Source organism: Ziziphus jujuba, chromosome 11, assembly GCF_031755915.1.
Source record: "Ziziphus jujuba cultivar Dongzao chromosome 11, ASM3175591v1".
In the NCBI taxonomy this organism is placed as follows: Eukaryota; Viridiplantae; Streptophyta; class Magnoliopsida; order Rosales; family Rhamnaceae; genus Ziziphus; species Ziziphus jujuba.
This window is the reverse complement of record NC_083389.1, coordinates 19,654,190-19,679,672: the sequence shown is the minus strand read 5'-3', so window position 1 is coordinate 19,679,672 and position 25,483 is coordinate 19,654,190. Positions and strand designations below refer to the sequence as shown.

The 25,483-nt window shown below is 33.4% G+C and overlaps 2 protein-coding genes across 2 annotated transcripts; both read right to left on the bottom strand.

Moving 5' to 3' along the window:
- Positions 1–2,522: 2,522 nt before the first annotated feature.
- LOC107404049 (2-oxoglutarate-Fe(II) type oxidoreductase hxnY) lies at positions 2,523–16,462 on the bottom strand. The gene is made up of 12 exons (XM_060812925.1): positions 16,385–16,462; positions 16,049–16,242; positions 15,895–15,941; positions 11,368–11,403; positions 10,503–10,554; positions 10,260–10,381; positions 9,576–9,676; positions 9,409–9,467; positions 8,962–9,018; positions 8,803–8,848; positions 7,791–7,870; positions 2,523–2,586 (listed from the first exon to the last, which is right to left on the bottom strand). The coding sequence occupies exons 1-12, from the start codon at positions 16,460–16,462 to the stop codon at positions 2,523–2,525; spliced, it is 936 nt and encodes a 311-aa protein (XP_060668908.1).
- A 5,972-nt stretch (positions 16,463–22,434) lies between these two features.
- On the bottom strand, positions 22,435–23,573 carry LOC132799976 (uncharacterized). Its single transcript, XM_060812778.1, has one exon. The coding sequence runs from the start codon at positions 23,545–23,547 to the stop codon at positions 22,618–22,620; it is 930 nt and encodes a 309-aa protein (XP_060668761.1). The 5' UTR covers positions 23,548–23,573; the 3' UTR covers positions 22,435–22,617.
- Positions 23,574–25,483: the final 1,910 nt, after the last annotated feature.

The window sequence follows — 25,483 nt, the reverse complement described above, 5'->3', positions numbered from 1 at the left end:
TATTTATTTGACCATGATTTTAAGTGTTGAGGTTTCGTGTTTTATCCCCTACAATCTTTCATGTTGGAGGGTGCCAAACTACTTGATCAATCAAAAATTTATTGTCCTCATTTCTTCATTAGTTGCAATTGCTCCAACCAATTGTTTTTTGATTGTTGTCAATTCAGCCTTTGGAGAAGCCATCTTATCTATTTGATTTTCTTGGATGTGGGGCAAGTTGCCTTTATCAACATAATTATGATCATAAGATTCCTCCGCCATAGTTTCAGATTTGAACAACAATAATCAACAACCCAATAGTGATTTTAGGTTGCTTTAAGGTGCGATTAAAATTGCCACACCTTTACTTGGCATGCCAAACTGTTGATGCACACATTTGACTTAGGGATTTTGATGCAAATTAGAGGAACCTTTCGAAGAGATTGTTTTTAAAAGAATAGAAAATGTGAAGAATTTTGGAGTATTGGCCAAAGAAACTCGATGCTCAAGTTAGTATATTGTTTGCAAAATTGATGCTCTCTATAAATTCTTTCTTTAAGGTGCATACTTTATCCCATACAACTATTATTTTTTTTTTTTGGTCAAAAGAAATTTATTATTCTTTTAATAAAATAGTGAAGTATTAAAAATAAAAATATATTTTTCAAAAAATAAAAGTAATAACATATACATATTATAAAGAATAAAAAATAAAATAAAAATGACCTCTAGAAAAAAAGTGATCAAGTAATTTTTATAATATGATGTAATTTTTTTTTTGAAAAAGTAAAATTTTTATAAAAAAAATTACATATATGTTGTTTGGTTGGATTAAATGGTGAGTTTTTAGATTTAATTTTGGTTTTAAGTTTTTTAGTTTACTAATCTACTTTATTGAATTTAATTGGAAAAATAAAAAATAAAAATTCCAAGGCGATAAAGTGCAATTTTTGGATAGTTTCTATTAATTTTAACAAATTTGGATTCATTTATAATAATTTTTAAAATAGGAGTATCAAGGTGTAAAAAAAAATTGTACAACCCTCTAAACAAAATAATGTGATTTTAAAAGGTATTAAAGTGTAATTATCTCTATATAAAAATAAAGAGTGAAATTTATTAGACAGTTTCAATTGCCTCCTTTTAGTTTGTTTCATTTTCTATAAATTATTATGATCTTATTTTTAATTTTCTTTTATTTGTTTTATTGTTTTCTCTCTCATATTTAGTTTGTATCATTGTATTGGAAGTTTAATAATTCTTTTAAATGTTGCAATAAATATTTTGAGTTTGTTTATTAGAAGGTGCCTATTTCATTCCAAATAAATAAAAAAACAAAAAGAAGAGAGCTAAATCTAGAATGTAATATTTACATTGACTTTTTAATTTAAAGAACACATCAAGTGGCACATTTTGAGAGTTGACTCCTTAAAATAAGGGGGATAAGACTAAAAAAGACTTTTGAAGATGTTTTTCGAAAGTTAAATGAAGACCTCTTTGGCCATATATATGCTCATTTTTGTTTTGCGCTTTTTTTTCCCCTCTCTAAAGAAAGAAAACAAAAAATAAGTAGTTCTTTGTAAACAAGTTTGGGTTGTTTTATACCCAATTTAGTATTGCTATAACTTGTCAAAAAATTCTTCCTAGTTTGGCATAAAACAAAACAAAAACAAAATCAATCAATTTTTTTTTTTGGGTGACTAACAAAATCAGTTGTGTTAAGTAGTACTTAAAGTGTGTGGAACTGTATGATTGTAATAAACCGACGATCAGACAAGAGTCTATTAAAGGCAATGTAAGAGTTTTTGTAACTTATGGGGCAAAATTCAAGACTGATTATAGTTTGGAAATAAATGACATCATAAAATAGATTTATATTTATTACTATTATTTTCGTTAGTAAAACTTGATGTAGAACATCGATTAGTAAAGTTGAAAAGCAGCTAAATAGTGACTTGGGCCAGAAGAAAGAATTGTTTCATGGCTAACTTGTTCATTTGAAGTTGTATATAAATTATAATTATATATATGCGACTAAAAATTTAATTTAATTATATATATATATATATATATATTTTTTTTTTTTTCAATAATCAAACATTATTAAAGGAAAAATGATTGTTAGAAAACTAAATTTCAAAAATCAATTCGCCTCATAAATTTGATACTTCCTAAACTGGACTACAATAAGTCTCTATAAGCTATTTAAGTGGTGTCAAAAGTACTTTTACATTCATCAGATAAAAATAGTAAAAAAAAATGCCAAAAATGACATAAATAAGTAGTTTGCTAGTCAATGCAATGCAATCCACAAGATCACAACATATGCAATCCAAAGGATCACAACATAGCTTATTTATATATAACAAATAGTGTCATCTATAAGGCTATAGATTGAGTTCAAGATAAATTAGCATATTATTTTCATTGTCAATGGAAAATGAAGGAATTTTAGTTAATTTATGTGAAACTTAAAAATTCATGTACCATTAACATATAGTTTCTCTATATGCATTGCAAACTCCATGCCTTTAAATTTCACCCTAGGATCCAAATGTAAGCTTGAAGTGCTCTTTTAGGTAGTCGCCACTCCGAATTGGGGGAAATCTAGAAGCACATTACAATGTATACAATCTAAGTGAATCTTATACATAAATTTATCACTAGAAGAAATATGAAAGAAAATTTTTATACAAACTAAGTATGCAAGTGAAAACATAATACCGATTTCCCTAATTGGGCTATGCGTTTAAAATTCCTGATTGAGTGATGACTTTCATTTTAAATTTCAAAGATTTCCAACAGTTTTTGAGTCAAATATGCACCCATATATATATATATATATAAAGCAAAGGAAAAGGAAAAATTATGAATTTCAGGTTCCAACTTCCTTGATTTGTAATGGAAAAATGTTGATACAAAGATCAATAAACCTTACAAGCTGTTCGAGGATGTTGTTTTTGGTGACTTGATTACTTAATATTAAAAAATCTGTGACATATCTCATGATAAACATATTACAAATAGATTATAATTAAGTTTGAATTCTAGTTGCTATGTGATGCAAAATGCTAAGCAAACCTAAAACTATATGTGTAGAGAGCTAAAGCATTCTTTTTCTACTTCCAAAGTCAAAAGCTATAGTGAATAGATAATTTGTATATTTATCTGTTATTATTTCTAATTGCATATCTCATGTACTAGTAGGATAAGCATTAGTGTATATGTATGTATCTCATTGTTAGAATTATGTTGTATTTAAACTGTTTCTTCAATTAATTGAAAATAGCTTTTTTACACTCGCTTTTTCTTCATATAGTATCAGAGTGGATATAATCTAATGAGCATTTCCTTTTGCTACAACTTTTGCTCCTTCCTTTCTCAATATGACGATTACTCCTTCCTCAAAATCATTAGTCGTTGTTGACTTGCAAATATAACACTGGTTGTTATTAATGTTGCAGCTCAAGCCCCTTTAAAATTGATAGAGACAACCTATTTTCCTTAGTGAAAACAATTCGATGAAAACAATTTGATGCTCTCCTGATCGGCTACAATCTTTATGGCTCCATCGATGTCCCTATACTTCTCCAATGTTGCCAGAAAAATTGCCAATCCAGATTATCTTTTCAAGATCCATCAAGAATCACTATTGCTTGGCGCCCTAGTTGCATCTTTATTGCCTGATGTTCATTGTTTTATTTCTACTACAGACACATCAAAAGAGGCATGGGACAAATTTGTGCTTGCATTGACCAAGCCTTCACATCTGCGATTGATTCGTTTATATGAGAAACTCATTCAGTTTCAAGGTAATTGATCGATCTCAAACTATTTATATGATGTTAAGTCTACTTCTTATGAGCTCGCCTTAATTGATGTCCTTATGAGTGATGATGATCTGGCCACCTATATTATTAACGGATTGTCTTCTGAATTTGAAACTATAGTTACTGCCGTCCACTCACAAGATACACCCATCAGTTTTGAGGAGTTTTATGACAAACTAATTGAACATGCAAATTATGGAAAATGATTGAAAGCAAGAATTACTATTCATACTGCCAAAAGATCCTTTTCATCTTTATCAAAGCCAAACTCTACTCAGTCTCAATAATAAAAAACCAGTATAACTTCTTTTTGCTATAAGGGATGTAACCAACAATTTAGCACAACTGGATATAAAGGGCATTGTCAGCTTTGCTCTTAACTAATACACTCTGCTCAGTCTTGTCCTCTTTTTAAGTAGCAATGGACTTATACTCCCACAAAGCAGCAAAATAGCCTCCCACGAGATTTCTCTTCCTAAGCCTTTCCTATTGGCTCTATCCTTAGCCCACTACCATTGATTCTAATAACTTCCTCTCCATGGTCAATTGATTTAGGAGCCCTCTCATCGTGTTGCCAATGATCTTCACAGCCTTTCTTCCACTCTGCGTATGATGGCCCAGATGATATTACAGTTGGCAATGGTAATAAATTAAAAATAACACTCATTGGTTCTACTCAACTCCACTCTCCATCTAAATGTTCAAACTTATATAATGTTTTGTATGTTCCTAATATCACTAGAAATTTATTATATGTTTCTAAGTTCTACCAAATCAATAATGCTTTTATTGAATTCTTACCAACTTACTTTCTTGTGAAGGATCTTTAGACGGTTTCAATACTTTTTAAAGGACCACTTAATGGAGGGACATATAAATAGCCAACTATTATTGATCAATCTTCTCATCCTCATATTTTTGCTACTATTCGTACAAGTCAAGGAGATTGGCATCATAGACTTGGTCACCCATCTGAAAAAATTCTCCATCAAATAATATCTAGTTATTCACTTCCCGTGTCTTCCTTTGCTAAGTTCATTTGTAAATCATGTCAATGTAATCAATCCCATAGGCTTCGGGAAATCGTCCATGTCTAGTTCTAAGCCTTTGCAATTAGTTTATTCATATGTTTGGGGAGATGCTTATGCTACTTCTTTTGATGGATTTAACTTTTATGTTATTTTTGTAGACCATTATATTAAGTATATATGGTTATACTCTATTAGACATAAATATGATGTTCTCTCCATTTTTATTAAATTTATAACTCTTGTTGAAAAATTTTTCCAACTTCCATTAATTTTTTTCTACTCTGATAATCGAGAAGAATTTCAAAAATTGAAAACTTTCTTAAAACTAATGGAATCAATCATTTTCTACAACTCCACACACTCCAGCACAAAATGGATACGAGGAGCAGCATCACCATCGACATGTCCATGAGACCGGTCTTTCCCTTTTATCTCAAGAAAAGTTATCATAAAAATTTTGGTTATCTACTTTTACCACCGCTACTTATTTAATCAAAGAATGGTCACCCCCATTTTAAACAACATATCTCCCTTTCAAAAACCGTCTAACTATGAATCATTAAGAATTTTTGGTTGCCCATGCTATCTGTGGTTGAAACTATATACACATCACAAATTAGATTCCCACTCTATATCTTGTATCTGTTTAGGTCCACTACGTTTCCAAAGTGGTTCAAAGTGTTATGATCCTTAGTCAGATGAAAGATGAAGTCTATCTATCTACTTACATTGTTTTTGTGGAAACAATTTTACCTTTCCTTACTTTATCTCTTCAAAATCATCAATCTTCATCTCACTCAAATAAATATGTCTTCTCCCCTCATCTAATACTCTACATACACTCATTTCATTTTCAAACTCTACTCCCATGCCTTTGGCTTCCTCATATCCATCTCCTCTCTTACCTTTCTCTTGTTCGCGTCAACAAACTTATATCTCTTTCCACGCAACTTCATTGCCACCTCTTTCTCCTCTTGATCAATCTCATACTCATAGTTCTTTGCTACGTTCAAACCCACGAGAACATACTGAGCTTGCCTGTTACATCCCTCACCCCATTCCACCCCCTCTTACGTTGTCTCAACCAGTTTCTCCACCAGTTCACTCACATGCTATGCAAACAAGGGCTTTCAACCATATATTCAAACCTAAACTCCTTCCTAACTATTGCCTTGCCAGCAAGCTTCCTTCTATAGTAATTTTGGAACCAAGAATGCCATGCACGCTTTAAAATTTCCAGAATGGAAAGCTGCCATGCAATCTGAATATACCGCTCTTTAAGCCAATTGCACATGGGATCCTGTTCCATCATATTCTGTCCATAATATTATTGGTTGTTGTGGGGTTTTTCGAGTCAAATATAATCTAGATTGTACTGTTATAAGTATAAAGCTCATCTTGTTACAAAGGGGTTCAATCAATGCCTAGGACTTGATTACTTTGACACCTTTAGCCTCATCATCAAACCTACAAACATTCTAGTCATTCTATGCATTGTACGGCCTAATAATTTACCCATTCACCAATTAGATATAAACAATGCCTTGTTAAATGGAAATCTATAGGAAGAGGTTTACATGATGTAACCACATAATTTCATTGACTCATCCAAGTGCAATCATGTATGCTAGCTTCAGAAAGCTCCCTATGGACTAAAACAGGCTCCAAGAGTTTGGCACCATCCTTTGAAATAGTTTATGCTTTCCTATGGGTTCAAAAATGCTTACTCTTATACATCTCCCTTTATTTATATAACGAATGGACTTACTCTTATCTCTCTCTTTGTTTATATAAAGAATGGACTCACTTTTTATCTCCTTGTCCATGTGGATGACTTAATTCTTACAAGAAACTCTTATACTCTCATGGATCAATTTGTCAAATCTCTTTCAGATCGTTTCTCTTTAAAGGACCTTGGATCCTTAAACTAGTTTCTACGTGTTGAGGTCTTTCCTAGAGCAACTAAACTTCCTCTTTCATAGTAAAAGTACATCCTTGATATCTTGGAACGTGCATGGATGATGGAAGCCAAAGAGGTCTCTTAATGGCTTTTTGTTGGCCTCTCCAACTCAGTATCTTCAATACTTGACAATAACACTGCCTGACATTGCTTTAATTGTCAACCGGTTATTGTACTTCATGTATTAACCAACAAATTCTTATTGGATAGCAGTCAAGCATCTTCTTAGGTATCCTAAAAGGCACTCACTCCCTTAGTCTTTACTTGCGCACGATTCACCTCCTGCCCTAGATGCCTTTTCTAATGTTGATTGGGTGGGAATCACGATGATTGTACTTCCACAACAACATTATGTTATTTTCCTTGGTCATAATCCTACCTCTTGGATTTCGAGGAAGCAAAAGTTCATCTCCAGATTGTCTATTGAAGCCATGTACTAGTTTCTCTCTTGCAAGAATTGAATGTTAAGTCTACCATCACTCCTGCTATATAATGTGACAACTTAAGTACCACATATATCTCTGCAAATCCCAAATTGTATACATGTGCGAATAGACTTCCACTTCATTCGTGATCAGGTGGCTGACAGTTCACTTTTTGTTACACATGTTTCCAGTCAAGATCAATTAGCAGATGTCTTGACCAAGCCTTTGTCTTGGTAATGTTTTCAATTTCTTCATTCCAAGGTACATGATCTTCCTAGACCCACTCGCTTGAGGAGTGTATAATAGTGAATAGATAATTTATAAATTTATCTGTTATTATTTCTAGTTGTATATCTCATGCACCAGTAGGATAAGCGTCGGTGTATATGTATCCATCTAGTTGTTAGAATCATGTTGTATTTAAACTCTTTCTTCGATTAATTGAAAGTAGCTCTTTTACACTCACTCTTTCTTCATAAAAAGTCCTGGGAGGAGAGAACAAATTGAGGAATAAAATAGAACATAAAAAAGAGTGGTGCACATGCAGTTTTATCCATGTAAATACCTTGGGGGAGATGACTCGCTGCAACAACTCTCTATACATTGCACCACATAATCTTCGTTGGGATCTAAGAAGAAAGCCACCTGCATTGTTAAAATATTTCACATTTAAATATGGAGGAGGGTTGGACATGAAACCTAACAAAATTGCAGCCATATTGGGTCACTCCATTATCGTTGATCCATGGCATGGAAAAGCACTTGATTTTTCATCTTTCATATAATCTGAAGCAATTCAATATTTGCCGCATTTACCATATTTCAGTTTCTCATTTTTATTTGCAGTTCATATAAAATATGGGAGGAATGGAAATGTCAAAATATAAACCACAAACCTTTTCTTCATAAGATTGCTCCCTTTAAATTATATAATATCCAGTAATAACTAAGCAAATTTCCATGAAAAGACCGATAAATTTTTCGAAGGAAAAAATAAAAATAAAAAAGAAGAAAAAAAGAGAGAAAAAAAAAAAAAAAAAAAAAAGCAAGAAAGAAGGGCTTTGGTAGATAGAATATAAAGCACTCAGACATATCAAAATAGGGCTAGCTAACTTCACTATAAATGGTAACATAAAGATATTATCTGCACCTTTTTTTTTTTTTAAATTTTTTAATCCAATATTATCTACACCTTAATATTAACGGACGATCAACTAATAGAATCCAAATTCATATCCCAACACATTAACCAATTTATCGGTGTAACTTGTCAATATTGCTTGCAAGAGAAAAGTTCTCTTGACCTGAGGTTAACTAATTAGTCATGTTCACTATATTAATTTCTAGAATATTCAACTTCTACTTTCCAGAATATTAAGAATAGCCTATTTCTTTTTCAACATGAAGTAAATTCCTACAAATTAGATTTAGCTAGACAAGACAAGTATTAAAAAGTTTATCTATCTACATACTCGTGAGAACACACATCCCTTCAAAAAAAATATTCCCAGAGACAACTGAGAATATAATGGAAAATGACGGATAAAAAATAAATGCAAAAGAAGCTTAATGATCGCAGAGTAGCGTTCTTGTCCAGATAGCATCACTCTGTGCAGTGTAGACCTGCAAATAAGCAAAGAAGAGTTAGAAAATATTTCATGATATTAATTAAAATGATGAACAAGCTCTCCTAGAAGCAACATTTAATTGCTCATATAGTAAGATAATAAATTTACCGGAACAAACAGTTAGTCCACCTCTCCATCATGTCACCAATATTGACAATGAATGCCCTGCAGATTCAAATGGAAACCCCCTTAAGACAGAAATAATAAATAGTTCACTCTTTCATGGAAGCATTTGAATAAACCAGTAATATTTAAATAAAAAGTTTATGTTGTGGACTCACCCATTTATGTGAACAACATCTTCCCAGACCCGGGCCTCTTTGGATTTGTCTCTACAGACCTGTGTAACAAGAAATTAATCAGAGCCAATATCATATAGTCACAACTTTGAGAACATAAAGGGAATATGCAGCTGAGGTCAACAATTGATATGAATGCCCTGCAGATTCAAATGGAAACCCCCTTAAGACAGAAATAATAAATAGTTCACTCTTTCATGGAAGCATTTGAATAAACCAGTAATATTTAAATAAAAAGTTTATGTTGTGGACTCACCCATTTATGTGAACAACATCTTCCCAGACCCGGGCCTCTTTGGATTTGTCTCTACAGACCTGTGTAACAAGAAATTAATCAGAGCCAATATCATATAGTCACAACTTTGAGAACATAAAGGGAATATGCAGCTGAGGTCAACAATTGATATGAGAAGTATGCAATGCCTGAAGTCCTCGAACACCATTAGAAACAAGAAGAGTGATCATTCCATAATCTGAATGAGCAGAGGCACCATAAATTTCTTCACCAGAATCTCCAAAACGACCTGAAATTAAGTATCAGGAAACCAAAACATTGACAACCATAAAGACTAATCTATAATGTGACAGCATTTCAATGGAACATTAACTTCCTGAGGCAGTATGTGATTAAAAAAAAAAAAAAAAAATCTTAGAAATCTACTAATTGTTTAACCTTGTATTAATTTGACTGGACAATTAATGTTCATATGTCATGAAATTTTGTCATCTTCAAAATGAGCTAATTTAAGTGGGAAAAATAAATCAATATTGAAATTAGCAATATCATTCTATATTTCCTTCCAAATCCACTAAAGATATACTTGATGTCAAGAAGCAGCAGATGTTAAAGGTGAAACAAAAATTATTAAATATAATTTTTTTTCTTTCATATATTATTTATTTTTCATTTTTTATTTTTGCTAATGAACGTGTACTAAATATTTATTCCCTATCTATCTGAAGGTTAGTAACGTGAAAAGACAAAAGTGTGTTTGATTTACTGAATTTTTTTTTTTTTTCTAAAAAATAAATCAAACCTTGAAAAAAATCAGAACCTAATGTAAGCAAATTACATATAAAATGGAAGGCGAATTTTGCTAGTAAAACCTGGATAACGCAATAGGCGAAGGAACGCTGTTGGTCGATCCAACTTTCGGGCTTTTTCAAAATAGTCTTCATTCAGGTCCAAAGCCAGGGCAATCAGAGAGAGCAATCTTTTTCCAACAGAACTACACAAGGCATCCAATCATATGAAACAGTCATATATATACTCTCACATACCAAATATCCTGGACACTAATAAAAAAACTTAAATGTGTTCAAAAAAACAACAAATTGAAATTTACGTACAAAACTTTTTTATAAAAGGATTCCATTGTAGCTCTCCAGCTTGGTAGAATTTCTGTACTTTCCATACAAATAATGTTGAATAAGATTTACAAACAATGATACAAGCTCTCTGTCCATAATCACAAAAAAGACTAAAGCCTAACTGAACTCAATGCGCAAACAAAAAAACACTTGCTCTTTTTTCATTTTGCCAATCAATCTTCAAATTTCACAGTTTCCCATAATTTCATAAATATACACTACATTATTATAGATCCTCGGATCTCTCTTAAGTCATGTTTTAAAATATGTGTGAGTAGGTATTGCCAACATTGAGAAGCCTTTTTTTTTTTTTATTACAATAATTTCATCCCTCAATTATTGTCTCAAATCCACAACCTCTAAATTATAGATATGAGTGACTTGTCAAAGAATATTCCATCTCAACTGTTAAAATTTGTATTAATTTTAATTTAGTCTTTTAAATTTAAAAAATAATAATTGGCACTTTCACAGAGAGTATAGATATTGAGCAGATCCCACGATAGCACCAAGACGTTCATCTTTAACTAGAAAAGTAAATACTTGAGCTTGAGAAGCTTCTAGTCCAATAGACCCTTAAAACTCACTAGGATAAGCAGTATTATTGAACCAAATAAAGCAAGAAGTAATAAAACCTAAAAAAGATAAAACACCTAAATTGTAAGACAAGTAAGCCTCTCCCGATCATACAAGCGCATGGCAAGAGAAAATTATTATTATACAAAAATCAAGGCAAATTAATGATATTTTTAAAACCATATGTGTAAATTTGTATTTAAAGAAAATCTCAAATGAGGTAAATGAAATTAACCCATTGTTAAATTGGAACCAACCATGGTTTTACCTTGTGATGGCCATTTATGTTGTGGTTCTCTGACCACTTTAGAGAAGAAATATGAGAAGAAAATAAAAAGAATTCTATTAATCTCTTAGAAATAGAATACAAAAATAAAAACTTCTCTCATGGAGGATTCTCACGTGGAACCTCTCTCTACACTCTCAAATTCTCTCTGGAATTGCTCACTCTTCTCTCAAGCTCTCTCTGGAACTTAAACACTCTCTCTCTCGGAGTTTTCTCTCAATATTCCTCATTTGGGATAATATTGAGCTTGCTCTCTTGGCTTGCTTGTATGCAACGGGATGGAGCCTATTTATAGGCTTACAAAGTCGGTTGCATGGCCACAATCTTCAACAGCTTCTGACAGTAGCCCACAATTGTTGAGCAAGTTGGAATTCGGTGTTAAATGCAGCAAATGGCCATTGTCAAAAATGGTGGCTGTGCAGTCTTCACACTGTCGGTGCAGTGGTGGTGCGGCTGGACTTCAACAATTCTCCCCCTCCAGCCGCATTTAAACTGATGGTCATCTGCCATCCATTCCGGCTATGTCTCTGCATAGCTTCAGCTTCTCTTAAGCAACAACTTTTGTTAGCATATCTGCTGGATTCTCTTTTGTGTGGATCTTCATCAGTTTCAGCAACTGTTGATCTATTACTTGCTACTAAACCAAAAATGACTCGAATTGAAGTCATTTTTACCACTGGTGAAAAAATCTCATCAAAGTCAATTCCTTTCTTCTGAAGAAATCCTTTGACCACCAATCGGGCTTTGTGTTTCACCACCTTTCCGCTGCCATCTTTCTTGAGCTTAAACACCCATTTATTCTTTAGTGCCTTCTTTCCTGTTGGAAGCTCAACCAACTCATAAGTATGATTTTTCTGCAAGGATTCCATCTCATCTTGCATTGCTTGCAGCCACTTTTCCTTCTCTTGATGAGAAACAGCTTCCTGAAAACTCTCTGGCTCCCCCTCTTCAGTAAGCAGAATATACTCAGATTCTGGAAATCTCTTTGATGGAATTCGGCCTCGCTCAGATCTCCGAACTTGTAAACCAATGGTTTCAGGAGATGTACCATCATCTGACCGCTGTGATGGCCCTGCAGCTGCTTGAGAGGATTGAGTCTCCCCCTGCTCAATATCCCCTTCTTCCTCCTGGTCTGCTTCTGGTATATCTTCATGCACCTCATTATCCTCTGTGGCTATTTGTGCTGGTGCTGGATTAGGATAAAAATTCTCGGCACTAGAACTACAATTAGGAGACATTCTGGGCTTTTCAATGTCTTCCACTGTCTGGTTTTCATGGAATACTACATCCCTGCTTCTAATAACCTTCTTTGTTTTCGGGTCTCATAACCTGTATCCGAATTCTTCATCTCCATATCCTATAAAGATGCATGGAGTAGATCTTGCATCGAGCTTCTGTCTGAGCTCCTTGGATACATGTACATAAGCTAAACAACCAAACACTCTTAAATGAGAGTAGGAGGGAATCTTACCCGACCACACTTTCTCCGGAATTTCAAAATTCAACGGTACTGACGGTGATCTGTTGATTAAATAGCAGGCGGCACGAACAGCTTCTCCCCAGAATGGCTTTGGCAGCTTAGCCATACTGATCATACTTCTGACCTTTTCCATAATGGTTCGGTTCATTCTTTCGGCTATTCCATTATGTTGTGGGGTGCGAGGGACTGTCTTCTCATGTCGAATGCCATGTCTTCTGCAGTAGGCATCGAACTCCTTGGAAGTATACTCGCCTCCATTATCTGAGCGGAGACATTTCAGCTTCTTTCCTGTTTCACGCTCTACCATGGTATGAAACAGTTTGAAGTAATCCAATACCTGGTCCTTTGTCTTCAAGAAATATACCCACACCTTCCGAGAAGCATCATCAATGAAGGTCAGGAAATACTTGTTGCCTCCTAATGATTCTACCTCCATGGGACCACAAACATCAGAGTGCACCAGACTAAGCAACTCTGATCTTCTCAATGCAGAGGAACTAAAGGAGACTCTATGTTGCTTACCAAATAAGCAGTGACTACAAGGATCTAGTGCATCATCCTTGCAAACAGTGATAAGCTTCTTCCTTGCCAAAGTGGACAATCCTTTTTCACTCATGTGACCGAGTCTCTGGTGCCACAGATTTTGAGACGCCTCTCCTTCTGCAATATTGAGGCTATCTGCACATATCTTCACATGAGTCTTGTACAGCATTCCATAAATATGTCCTCGAGCGACAACTATGGCACCTTTCGTCATTTTCCATGTGCCTTTGCTGAAGTAGTTGTCATAGCCTTGCTTGTCTAAGGCTGCTCCCGAAAGTAGATTAAGCTGAAGGTCTGGAACATGACGGACATCCTTCAAAGTGATTGTACAACCAACATTCGTTTTTACCTGAATATCACCAGTTCCCATAATCTTTGCAAAACTGGAATTTCCCATCTTTACCGTACCAAAGTCTCCTGCTTTGTACGTTTTGAAGAAATCTCTGTGTGGAGTGACATGGTAGGATGCTGCAGTATCGACTACCCACTCAACATCTTGGGTTGATATATGAAGGCATGTCTCTACTTCGGTGGAGCAGAGCGCCACTTCGCCTGTAACAGTGACTAGTGTCTCTCCATCCTTCTTCGGCTGATTACCTTGGAGTCTCTGCTCTCTCAACAACTTTCTGCAGTTCTTCTTCATGTGACCCTCCAGGCCACAATGATAGCACTTATACGATGATTTTCTGCCGTCTGTAGATCTGCCTCTGCTCTTGCTCCTGCCTCTCCCCCTATCTCGACCACCTCTTTGCTGTCTTCCTCTTTCTGTGACGAGGGCATGTGACTGATCCATGCCAATGTCCTTTCTCCTGGCCTCTTCATTAAATAGGGCATCCTTAACCATAGACATAGTAAGTTTTCCATTCGGGGCCGAATTGCTGAGAGAGACTACCAATGTCTCCCAACTGTCTGGAAGAGAGCTTAAAAGTAGGAGGGCCTGATCCTCATCCCCTAGTTGATAATCCACAGCAGATAGTTGATTTACCAAGCTTTGGAACTCACTGGTATGCTCGGCTACAGAAGTTCCACTCTGTAATTTTAAATTTACCAATCGCTTAAGCAACAGGGCTTTGTTCCGAGCAGTCTTGGCCTGGTACATGTCCTCCAATTTTTTCCAGAGGGCATATGCATCCGTTTCCTTCGCTACATGATGGAAGACACTGTGGTCGATCCATTGCCTGATCTGACCGATCGTTTTCTTGTTTAATTTCTTCCATTCTGCTTCTTTGCTAGGATCGGGGTTTTCTCCTTTAGCTTCTATAGGATCAAACAGATCCTTACAATTGAGGAGATCTTCCATCCGAGGTCTCCAAAGTGTATAATTTATGGCAGTGAGCTTAACCATAGCTCCCGAAGATGATTCTTCCATTGACATTATGGCTTGACCAAAAATGGAGCTGAATTTGGCAAAACGGAGTTAACCGTTGCGTCCGGAACGGCCGAAAATGGTGGACTTGACTCTTCCGGGGTCAAATTATAATTACCAGAAATTTTGGGGCAAATATGTAATTTCACAAAACTTCTGGATCAACCTGTAAATACAGAAACTACAGGGGTCAATCTGTAATTTCAAACAATTCAGGGGCTGTTCCGTAATTTCAAAAACTTCTGATGACGTGGCAGGTTGTGCTGACGTGTCAACACGTGGCAGATGACGTGGCAGATGAGGTGGCTGACGACGTGTCGGATCGCGTGGCAGATGACGTGGCTGGGTGCGCTGACGTGTCTGCTGACGTGGTCGTCTTCAACCTCCAGACGGCGCGTGCGGCGCGTGAGGCGCATGAACTGTTGCAGAAAACTGCAGGCGGCGCGTGCGGGCGCGTGAGACGCTGCGTTTCTCTCCGGCGAACTTCGTTGTTCTCTTCTCGTCGGGTACTTTCACCTGGTATTGTCAAATTAATTATTTGAGCAACTTTTCGAAACACCAACCTGAAGAACAGTGGCTCTGTTTCTTCAAATTTTGAACCCAAGCTCTCGACCTGGAGCTCTGATACCACTTGTTGTGGTTCTCTGACCACTTTAGAAAAGAAATATGAGAAGAAAATAAAAAGAATTCTATTAATCTCTTAGAAATAGAATACAAAAATAAAAACTTCTCTTATGGAGGATTCTCACGTGGAACCTCTCTCTACACTCTCAAATTCTCTCTGGAATTGCTCACTCTTCTCTCAAGCTCTCTCTGGAACTTAAACACTCTCTCTCTCGGAGTTTTCTCTCAATATTCCTCACTTGGGATAATATTGAGCTTGCTCTCTTGGCTTGCTTGTATGCAACGGGATGGAGCCTATTTATAGGCTTACAAAGTCGGTTGCATGGCCACAATCTTCAACAGCTTCTGACAGTAGCCCACAATTGTTGAGCAAGTTGGAATTCGGTGTTAAATGCAGCAAATGGCCATTATCAAAAATGGTGGCTGTGCAGTCTTCACACTGTCGGTGCAGTGGTGGTGCGGCTGGACTTCAACAATTTATTCAATTTAACAGGACTTGAAATGTCTTCCAAAGGACCAACGTAAAAAATCTCTTTGGAGTCACTGGTAATTTAAACAAATGGGATATTTATAGAATTTATAAAAACAAAATTTAGTAAAGAAGGAAACTGAGAAAAGTACCCATATATTATATAATATGTATATACAACCTTTGGGAGCAGAGTAGGGATGGAGTATCTCGCCAAAAGAGGGGAGTATAGCCTCTATCCTCCTTGCGAAACAATTTCATCTTGTCCTCCAAAGGAAGTGAGAAAAACTTGTTGCTCTCCTCAAAAACTTTCCCAGTTAGCTCCTCTTCCACACCATGATTCACCACGTAGAAGAACCCATACTCTATGCATGCATAAAATTAATTTAATTGGTATACTTTTTACTTCACTTGTATGAAATCGTAGATTTAAAACATTAAAGATGAAATGAATTATTTTAAATGATAATAAAAAAAATAAATGATAGCGATATATGTATATATATTTTTGAAAAACCTGACGGAGGGAATTGGCGGTGGAGAGGAGGTCCGGTGAGGACAAGTCTATGATAGGCAGCTTGGGAACCTCCTTCATTTCCTTCCCTGTGTATTCCTACTGTTTGCTTCTTTGTGTTTTGTTTTCAGTGTTATTATTTATAGTCATACACTGGATTTGGATGATGTGTGGATCGTTGACCTCCGTCTAAGCGAGGAAAACGAGTTTGGTATATTATATCAAAATATTCAAATGTCACTGGACACAAACCCCAAAAAAACAAAAAAAAAAAAAAACGAAAAAACCAGAAAAAAGGGGACCATCTGTCTTAGTTGACCTCCTTCAACGAGGAAAAAGAGTATATGAATATTAGAAGGAGATTGATTAAAAATTAATGGTAAGCATATTCATTAAAAGTATTAATTACTTATTTAATTATAATAACAGCGGTACATACTTTAACCATGGTAAACACTTAAATTTTTACGGGATGATGTGGATCTCATTTGTATATATATATATATATATATATGATATAAATAATGAAATTTATTATACAATTTCTATATAGCTTCTGTTTTGTTCTTTAGTATGTGTCATCTTCTATAAATTATGATGGTCTAGCCGAATCTTTATTTATTTTTCTCCTTGAGAATTGAGAATTTACCAGACGACAAAATGGTGCAAAGCCAGGCTGATGATTCTGGGCTTGATTTAAAAATCTCAACTCCAAATTTGGCTATGTTAGACAATGGGATGTACTCATATGTGTGTGTGTATTATATATATACTATTTTTTCTCTCTCTAGTTTACCAGAATTTTTTTAGCTTGAAAGGTAGGTGAAATCATTAGTATCTTTTTTCTTTTCTTTTTTTCTTTTAAAAAAAAAAAACAAAATGCAGAAAAAAAATCCAAAGTCTCATATCTTTGTAGGTGTGTTTAGTGTTGTAGAAACAATCTTTTGTTTCTTTGATAAATTAAGGGTAAGTTATTTTTTTTGTTTTTGGTTTTGGTTCTCCTCTCTTGTTTGACTTTTATGTTCAAAGTGGAAGTTCTCAGCAAGGATAGAAATCTTATTTTGGTTGTTATTTATGAAAGAGTAAATCCAAGAAAATAATAGTAATATAAAAAGGACATCAAAGGTGGTCATTACTGGCTTCAACAATATATATTATTTTCCCCTGTAATTCTCCAATTATGCGGGGATGGTATAGTTTGATCAAAATCTTATAAAACTTATTCTGGCCAATATCTTTTCCACTATCCAGATTATCAAATAATCAACTCCAAAGTATAAAAAGAGATATCCATAAAATGTATTAACGGTGCTATTGAATTATTTTAAAGGATATATATTGCATCAGGTTGGACATTTGTATTCTTTTCAAAATGCAAATATAGTTTTAAACAGTAATTTTTGAAAAAGTTATTATAAATAACAGTATTTTAGAAGAAAGTTTTTGACATTCGCATTTTAAAAACACTGAAGACTTTCCACATATATATATATATATATATATTTACAATGGATGTGGTTTGGTCACATTAGCAAAAGTGGAGCTCGTTTAAATACCGTAATTCATGTATATAATGCTGGAAGGTAATATGAAAATATAGAATAAAGAAATAGAGATTGGTAAGTATTCTGGGTTCAAAGCTTGAGCAATATGACGATATCATTGAGACAATTTTATCACCCTTCCAGTGAATACAGATTAATAGGAATTTCTGATAAAATGCCGCCAGGATACAATAAACCCAAATATAGTGTTTATTATATGTAGGATTTGCACAACCGGTAAACAATCTCAACTTCAAATATTTGGAATATTTTTTTCAAAAAAATATATATATATATTTGGAATGTTAGAATGCCCACAAAATATAGAAAGAAGATATTGAGGAAGAAAATCTTAGAATACAGAATAATGATAATTGTTATTGTATTTGGATAAATCTTATTTATTGAGTTTCAGAAGACATCAAAGATACATTTCCATTTGAAATACACTTATAATATTCTTCCAAATGGATTCTCTGTAAAGTTATATCTCCTTAAGAATTATAACTCTTTGTATAGAGATAAATTCTATACAAATTCATTTCTTCTTAAAAAGTACCTTTATCAAAAATTAAATAAAAAAAAAACAATTAAAAACAGTTACAACCGTGTGTATATATATACATATATATATTTAAAAGTGACATACTATTATTATTATTTCTTTCATAATAGTTATATATATATATATATATTCAAAAGTAACAAATTATTACTATTTACTTTTAAAAATACCTAAAAATATTTTCCTATTTCAAAAATGAATAAACTCTCATTAAAAATGTAAGGCATTCAAGAAAATAGATATATGGTTGTAGGTGTCTTTTGGACTTGAAGTTCCCGTTGTACAAATATAATAAAACTTTGCCAAGTGCTGTGATAGTCGTAACTTTGAATCAAGATTATTATTATTAACTGGTTATACATATCTATTTTCAATAAATTTGAAGTTATAAAATATCGCACTTTTATGGCCCTGCGTGTATCTCATCAAGGCCTGCTTAAGGTTACGCAGCGCCTTAGGTAATAAAGGAAGATAATAAAATGAGGTCCAAAATATTTATATTACAAGCTATTTTCTTAATCACGCAATCAACTTGTTTTTCCCATTGAACTGCCTATATTTCAAACCTAGGTTGAGTTTCCATTGAAGGTGATTGATATTTTAAAGACCCAAACCTCATTCCCCTTGAAGGTGATTATTCCAGCTTGCATCACTAAATACTTCTAAAGATATAGATAACATTGATATTAGAAAAACAAGGGATATAGCATTCTAATATTCTTTTTAAGAATTACTTGTAAACCAGTTTAATATGCCAATAGCAAAGATAATGTCGGATCTTGTACAATGCATTAAATATATTAGACTTTCAATATTTTTTGTGTATTCTTATTGAGATATGCATCTACTATTATTTTTAACTAATGTCTTACTAGGATCAAATGGTGTTGAGACTAGTTTAGAATTAAAGTGATCAAATTTCTTTAGTAAATTTTCCATATAATATGATTGGGTTAAACCCAACACATTGTCGCCCTCAGTAATTGAGTATATGTTTTTCTTGGATATGAAGTAGCCGTACAAGAGAAAGAAAGATCCCATTAACTCTGAATTAACATATGCCCCCATATGATGAAGCTTTGCGCCCCGATCACTGAAACATGCTACAAATGGACATTGGACACCAAAACAACCCTCCAAACCACAATTAGAGAAAAGAGTAAATGAAACTGTCAATGACCTTCCTTAATCTTACCAGCCGGTAAACTGGGGTGGCGTAGAGAAAGCAAACCATCAAAAGAATGAGAAGAAACACTAGTCTGTTTGCTATAGCACAAGGGTGGAGCCAGGATTTATAGAAATTGGGGGCAAATGTAAGTAAAGATAAGATGAAAAAATAAATAAATAAACATTTTTTATAATTATTAAAAAGAATGCTATTGAATTTTTGAATATAAACAATACTTTTAGAAAAAATAAATAAATAAAGGGAAAGAAATAATAAGAAAAAAAAAGATGTGTAAGTATTTTTATTTAATATTACACATTTTTATTAATGTGTATTATATTAAATAATAATACTTCTCGAAAAAATAAAGGGAAAGAAATAATAAGAAGAAAAAAAAGACATGTAAGTCTTTTTATTTAATATTTATATTATTAATATCTAACATTTGATTTTCAAAATACACATATAATAATCAAGTTATAATAATAATAATTAAGTGTACAAGATTAAAAAAAAAAAAAGAAAAAAAAACTGTACAAATTAAAATTCTAAAGAAATATAATTAGTCCAAATAAATACAAATTATTGGAGAGTACCTTTTTTTTTTATAAAAACAAAAAAGATTTGTAGAAGAAAAACGTTGATAACATTTGAATGTCACGTATGGGATGATAAAAACTAGGTCTTTTGAAAAACAAATATATATATTAATGAGAAAGACTTTGACTCTGAGAGATAATTGCTTTATAAATATGATAATAGAGGATAATTGTTTAATATATAAATGCTTATATTTACTTTTCCCGAGATAATTGAGGGATGAAAAATTCAAGATATTTGATTAAATTACATTATTAACCTTTTTGCTGAGGCCATGTACATGATTAATTATGGGGGCAAAATGATAAAATTACATTTTTATTTTATTCAAAAATCTCTAAATCATTAAATACTATTGTAAATATAATGGAAACTAGCTCTGCCAGTGCTATAATATATATATAGGAGGAAACTCTATATGCTCCTCTTCCCGTTTCGCTCATCAGAAATCCTCTCTCTCGTAAGAAAATTGGTAGGCCTGATCTGTTGTGGAGGATAGCCAGAAAGTGAGGCTGAATGCAAAAAACCCGGTTTGGGTTTGAAAGGAAAAAAATTTTTCCTTTCACTTCTGACATAAAAAATATGGTCCCCAATAGAAAAATCCAGCTAACAGGGCTTGTATGACTCTTGTGGGAGAAAGTTGTTTGAGAAAGTTGTTTATTGGTTCTGAAAATGTTGCTGCAGTCCTAGGATTATAATCTCCTTGTCTAGTAAATTTGGGTAGGAGGGAAACTTTTAAGTTTTCTATTTTATTTATTTATTTTTTCTCTTTGCAGAAACTTCGATCATTTTTATTTTTTCCCCTGTTGATTCCCTTGAGGAAGAAATTGCTAGCAAAAGTTTCTGGATTCTGAAAAAATTAAGCAAGCTTTGAACCACATCAATGGAGAATTCAAGCACATTGACATGCTTAATTAGGAATATTGTAATGACCAGCAGGCTTGAGCCTCTCTTCAAGAACAGTACTCGATGACCCATTAATTGTGTGCTACATTTCCATTTGAAAGCAGAGTAATTCAATCAAACAGGTTGAGTATCTCCCATGGCTTTACCTCACAATTTACATCATTGAAAATGAATTTTTTCAGGTCTCTTTTGAGTCCATTCACAGCATACCCAGTTCATTAAATTAAACCGGGTACCTAGTTTATAGGACAGGTTTTTTGTTTGTATTCTATATGGGATTCTCTGGCCGCCTGAAATCGGCAGCTCCATTGGCAACTCCAATTGAGGGAAGAAAAGTAAAAATAAAAGAAAACAGATTCAAAGTGGAAGATAGATCATATTATGTTATGTGAGCTATGTGAAGAAAAGAGAGAAGATGAGCTAAGCAACAAACTTATGTATGTTACAATTACAGAGTCAAGCTAAAAGGAAAGGCAGCTTTGAATTTGGAACGCATGTGGGTTAGGCAGTCTGAGTAATTGGGGTTGACTTGGTTTTGGTTTTGGTTTCGGTTTTTGTTTCCATTTTCTTGCTAGAAAAAGTAATACTTCTGGATGGGGTTTGAGGAGTTAAAATATGGATTGAAGAAAACTAAAAAATAAAAATAAAAATAAAAATAAAATAAAGAAAGAAGAGTTTTCTTTTTAGGAAGTGTGTTTTAGAGGTGAGATGAATATTGACAGTTGAGGTTTTGTTTTTTTGCTTGAAACTGGGATTTATTGAAACAAAAAAAGCGAGACTATAACAAGAGCCTGGAAGCTTCTTTAGGTACACTCTCCTTAATCAAGCCAACAAAAAAAGAGGCTGGCAACCATTTCGGATCCACAGGCCCCAAAACTCACTGATCAGTCGTCCATTTACAGACAAGGTGGGCCAACACATTGGCTGATCTAGGGACCCACATAAACCTCACATAGCAAAAATTATGATACAAAAACACTGTCAAACAGAACATCAGAAGCCCAATGCAGATGGGGTTTTGTGAGGTTGGTTGCCTTATTATGTGCCTACTCTACCCTCACGCAACTCAGCTGTGTGGTAGGAAAAATGTTGGAAGTGTTACCTCTTCGTATAGTGCTTCTACATATGTTTTTTTTTTTTTTTTTGGGTTAATCTATGTATTCTCTTTAAATTACTTATGTATGTGATTGGTTGGATTAGGATTTAGGGGGTTATTGTACAAAGAACTATTATGTGTACAAAGAATCATTATGGGAAATATTGCTTATGGGTTTCCCTTCAAATTCAAAAATGAGTAATATTGAAAGACAAAAAGAAAAAAATAATAATAATAAAAAAATTAAAAATTAACAATGAGGGCTTTATTAAGAATTCAGATTATAAAACAAAAATTACTGATGATCAATCTACAAAAACAAAACTTTCTAAATTTATACATAATTAGGCCCCGCTCTCAGTTGAAAATAGGAAAGGCGGCGTTGTTTTCTTTGGAACCCCGATGGACCACTTGATCAGGAGGAGAAGCGTAAAAGCTGTAGTGATGATGTGGCAAAGCAAAAGCCGTAGGCGATGGTTCTTGATCAGCCACAACCACCGCATTCTCATAGTCATCAGGGGTGTGGTAAGGGTGGGTCCCATTAACGGCGGCGTTATCTTCAGCTTTACCGTCAAGAAGAAGGAGAAGAGTGTCAATGTCAAATAAGCAGTTGTCATCTTCTGCCATAGGTACTGATGGAGCGGTGGTGGAACCACCACCCTGAGGGATGAGTAGTAGTTCAGAAGGAGGAGCGTCAAAGCTGTGCCTGTGGTGATCATGTGGCAAATCCAAAGTCTCCGGCGGCCATGGTTCCTGATCCGCCACAACCACCAGATTTTCATCTTCTTGATTGGAACCCCCGATGAAGAGGGTTTCAGGAGTGGGGGTGGTGTGGGAGTTGGAGTGGGCTGATGATAATATTCCTTCATCATTGTTGTTGTTGTTGTTGTTGTTGTTGTGTTGCAATTGAAAGCGATGGAGAACAGAATCGAAAGAGGGAGCGCCATAGATGGAGGGTCGACCAGCCTCAGAGATGACAATGAGGGCGATGGAGGAGCCGGTGAGGGAGTGGAATTCTTCGGCTTTCTTGATCAAACCCTTACGCCTCTTTGAGAAAGTCACCATCCTATTCTCTTTCTTCCCTATCAATTCCATCGGAAGCTTTCGTTTCCCCTTCCCCATTCTCTTTCTCTGCTTTTCTTTCTTTCCTTTTTTCGCTGAGCTTTCTTGCTTTCCTTTTTTGCTTTTTGTTTGTTTGTTTGTTTGTTTGAGTGAATAGTATAGTCTGGGAATGCAGGGTCGGCGTATATTTATAAGGAAACGAGCGCGCGTTTGACCAACTCCCATGAGGAAGCCGAACAGTCCTTTCTTCCTTTACTGCCGCGCGTGAATACACTTTCCAACTTCTACAGATTATATTTTTCATTTTCTTTTTTTTTTTTTAAATAAACTATATTTTCTTTAAAAAAAAAAAATTACTATTGATGTTGAATACAATATCATTAAAAGCTTATTAGGTAAAATACAACTCCCATTAAATTTATTTACATAACATGAAAAATTAAATTTTATAATAAAAATTAAATATATGAAAATCATTGTCAAATAAGATTAATTTAGATATTATAAATCAATACATTAGAAACAACAATATAATAAAATAATATTCAACTTATTAACCTTTAATAATTATAAAATCACTATGAATATACTTAAGTTTATATATTTATTCATTTTCTTAATATTACCCAAAAAAAAAAAATTTATAGATTCTTTTTTCTTTTCTTTTTTTTTTTTTTGATGAATAGTGTGATCTGGTAATTAGAGGGTGTCATATATTTATAATAAAAGAAGTGCACGTTTCACCAATCGCTTTTCCACGGTTCAAACTGAAGAGTGCTTTCTCTCTTTGCCGCTCATCAAATACACCTTCCAACTTTTCAATTATATTTTTCTATTACCAATTATATTTTTTTTTCTTTTTCTTTTGTTTCTAAAACAAATTATTTTTTCTTAAAAAAAAAAATACCAATGATGTTGGATATTCATTAAAAGCTTGTACGAAAAAAATACAGTCCCATTACAATGATTACATCTAATGCTCATGCTAATTATCAAGTGAGCAAATTAATAAAAACAATCTTAAACATTCATGATAGATCTATCAAAACTAATGTCTGAACTTACCAGTGATGGAAATGCCTCCAGGCCCCCAAACTATTTTTTTTTCTTTTTCTTTTTTTAGATCTACTCAAATTAAAACTGCAATTTAAACGATATAATACACATTTTAATAGAAAATAATCATTGTTTTTAAAATTTTTAAATATTTGATAGAACAAATCCAATGGCAAAATGTTGACACGAAAAAGGGAAAAAAAAAATCAGATGCCAAAATCTACATAATTTATAATAAATTGAAAAAAAAAAAACAACGAGAAATGGTTGCGTTTATTAATTAATTTTGATTCATTGTAAAGTTAACATTTTGTTAGACAAAATAATCATATTTGGAAATAAGTGGAAAGCAAAAACAAAAATTAATTAATAAATATTTGAAAGCTTAGATGAAATTAGATTAGGAGAAAATTCATATCTCATTTATACATGTATGATAAAAGAAAACTGGCTTCTCTAATTAAGTTGAGCGACTATTTTTGGTAATCAAATATGTAATACTTTAGACTTAATTTATATATAGTTTTAAATGAGAATGAAATTTCCTATACGAGATCCTCTACAAAACAAATTTAATTGTGGAGGTGACCTGATCCTTTGGACAGTCCAATTTCAGTTTATCCCAGTCCAAACACAAAGAGGCCCATATTTTTAGCAACAACCATCAAAGCTTGTTCTTCTCTTGTAAGAGCATATTAAAGAGAACACTTTCTATAAAGCATATTTAATGAATTTTTAAAAATAGAAAATTTTTATATATATAATGAAATTTACTAGACAGTTTCAAAAACCTCTGTCTCGTTTTTTACTTTGTGTCATTTTCTATATATTATTATTATCTTATTGTTATATCATTTTTCTATATAAATTTTTCTCTTATTTGTATATAATAAGTTTAATCATTCTTTCGAAATTTCCAATAAATATTCCAAGTTTGTTCATCTTCATTGAGAAAGTTAAACCCACTTCATTCAAAATAAATACACAAAAAGAGAGCTAAATCCACAATTTAATATTCACTTTGACTTTTTAATTTAAAAAATATATCTTTTTTTAAGAGAATTAAAAAAAAAAATTCAAACTTGCAAGTTTTGATAGTTAACTC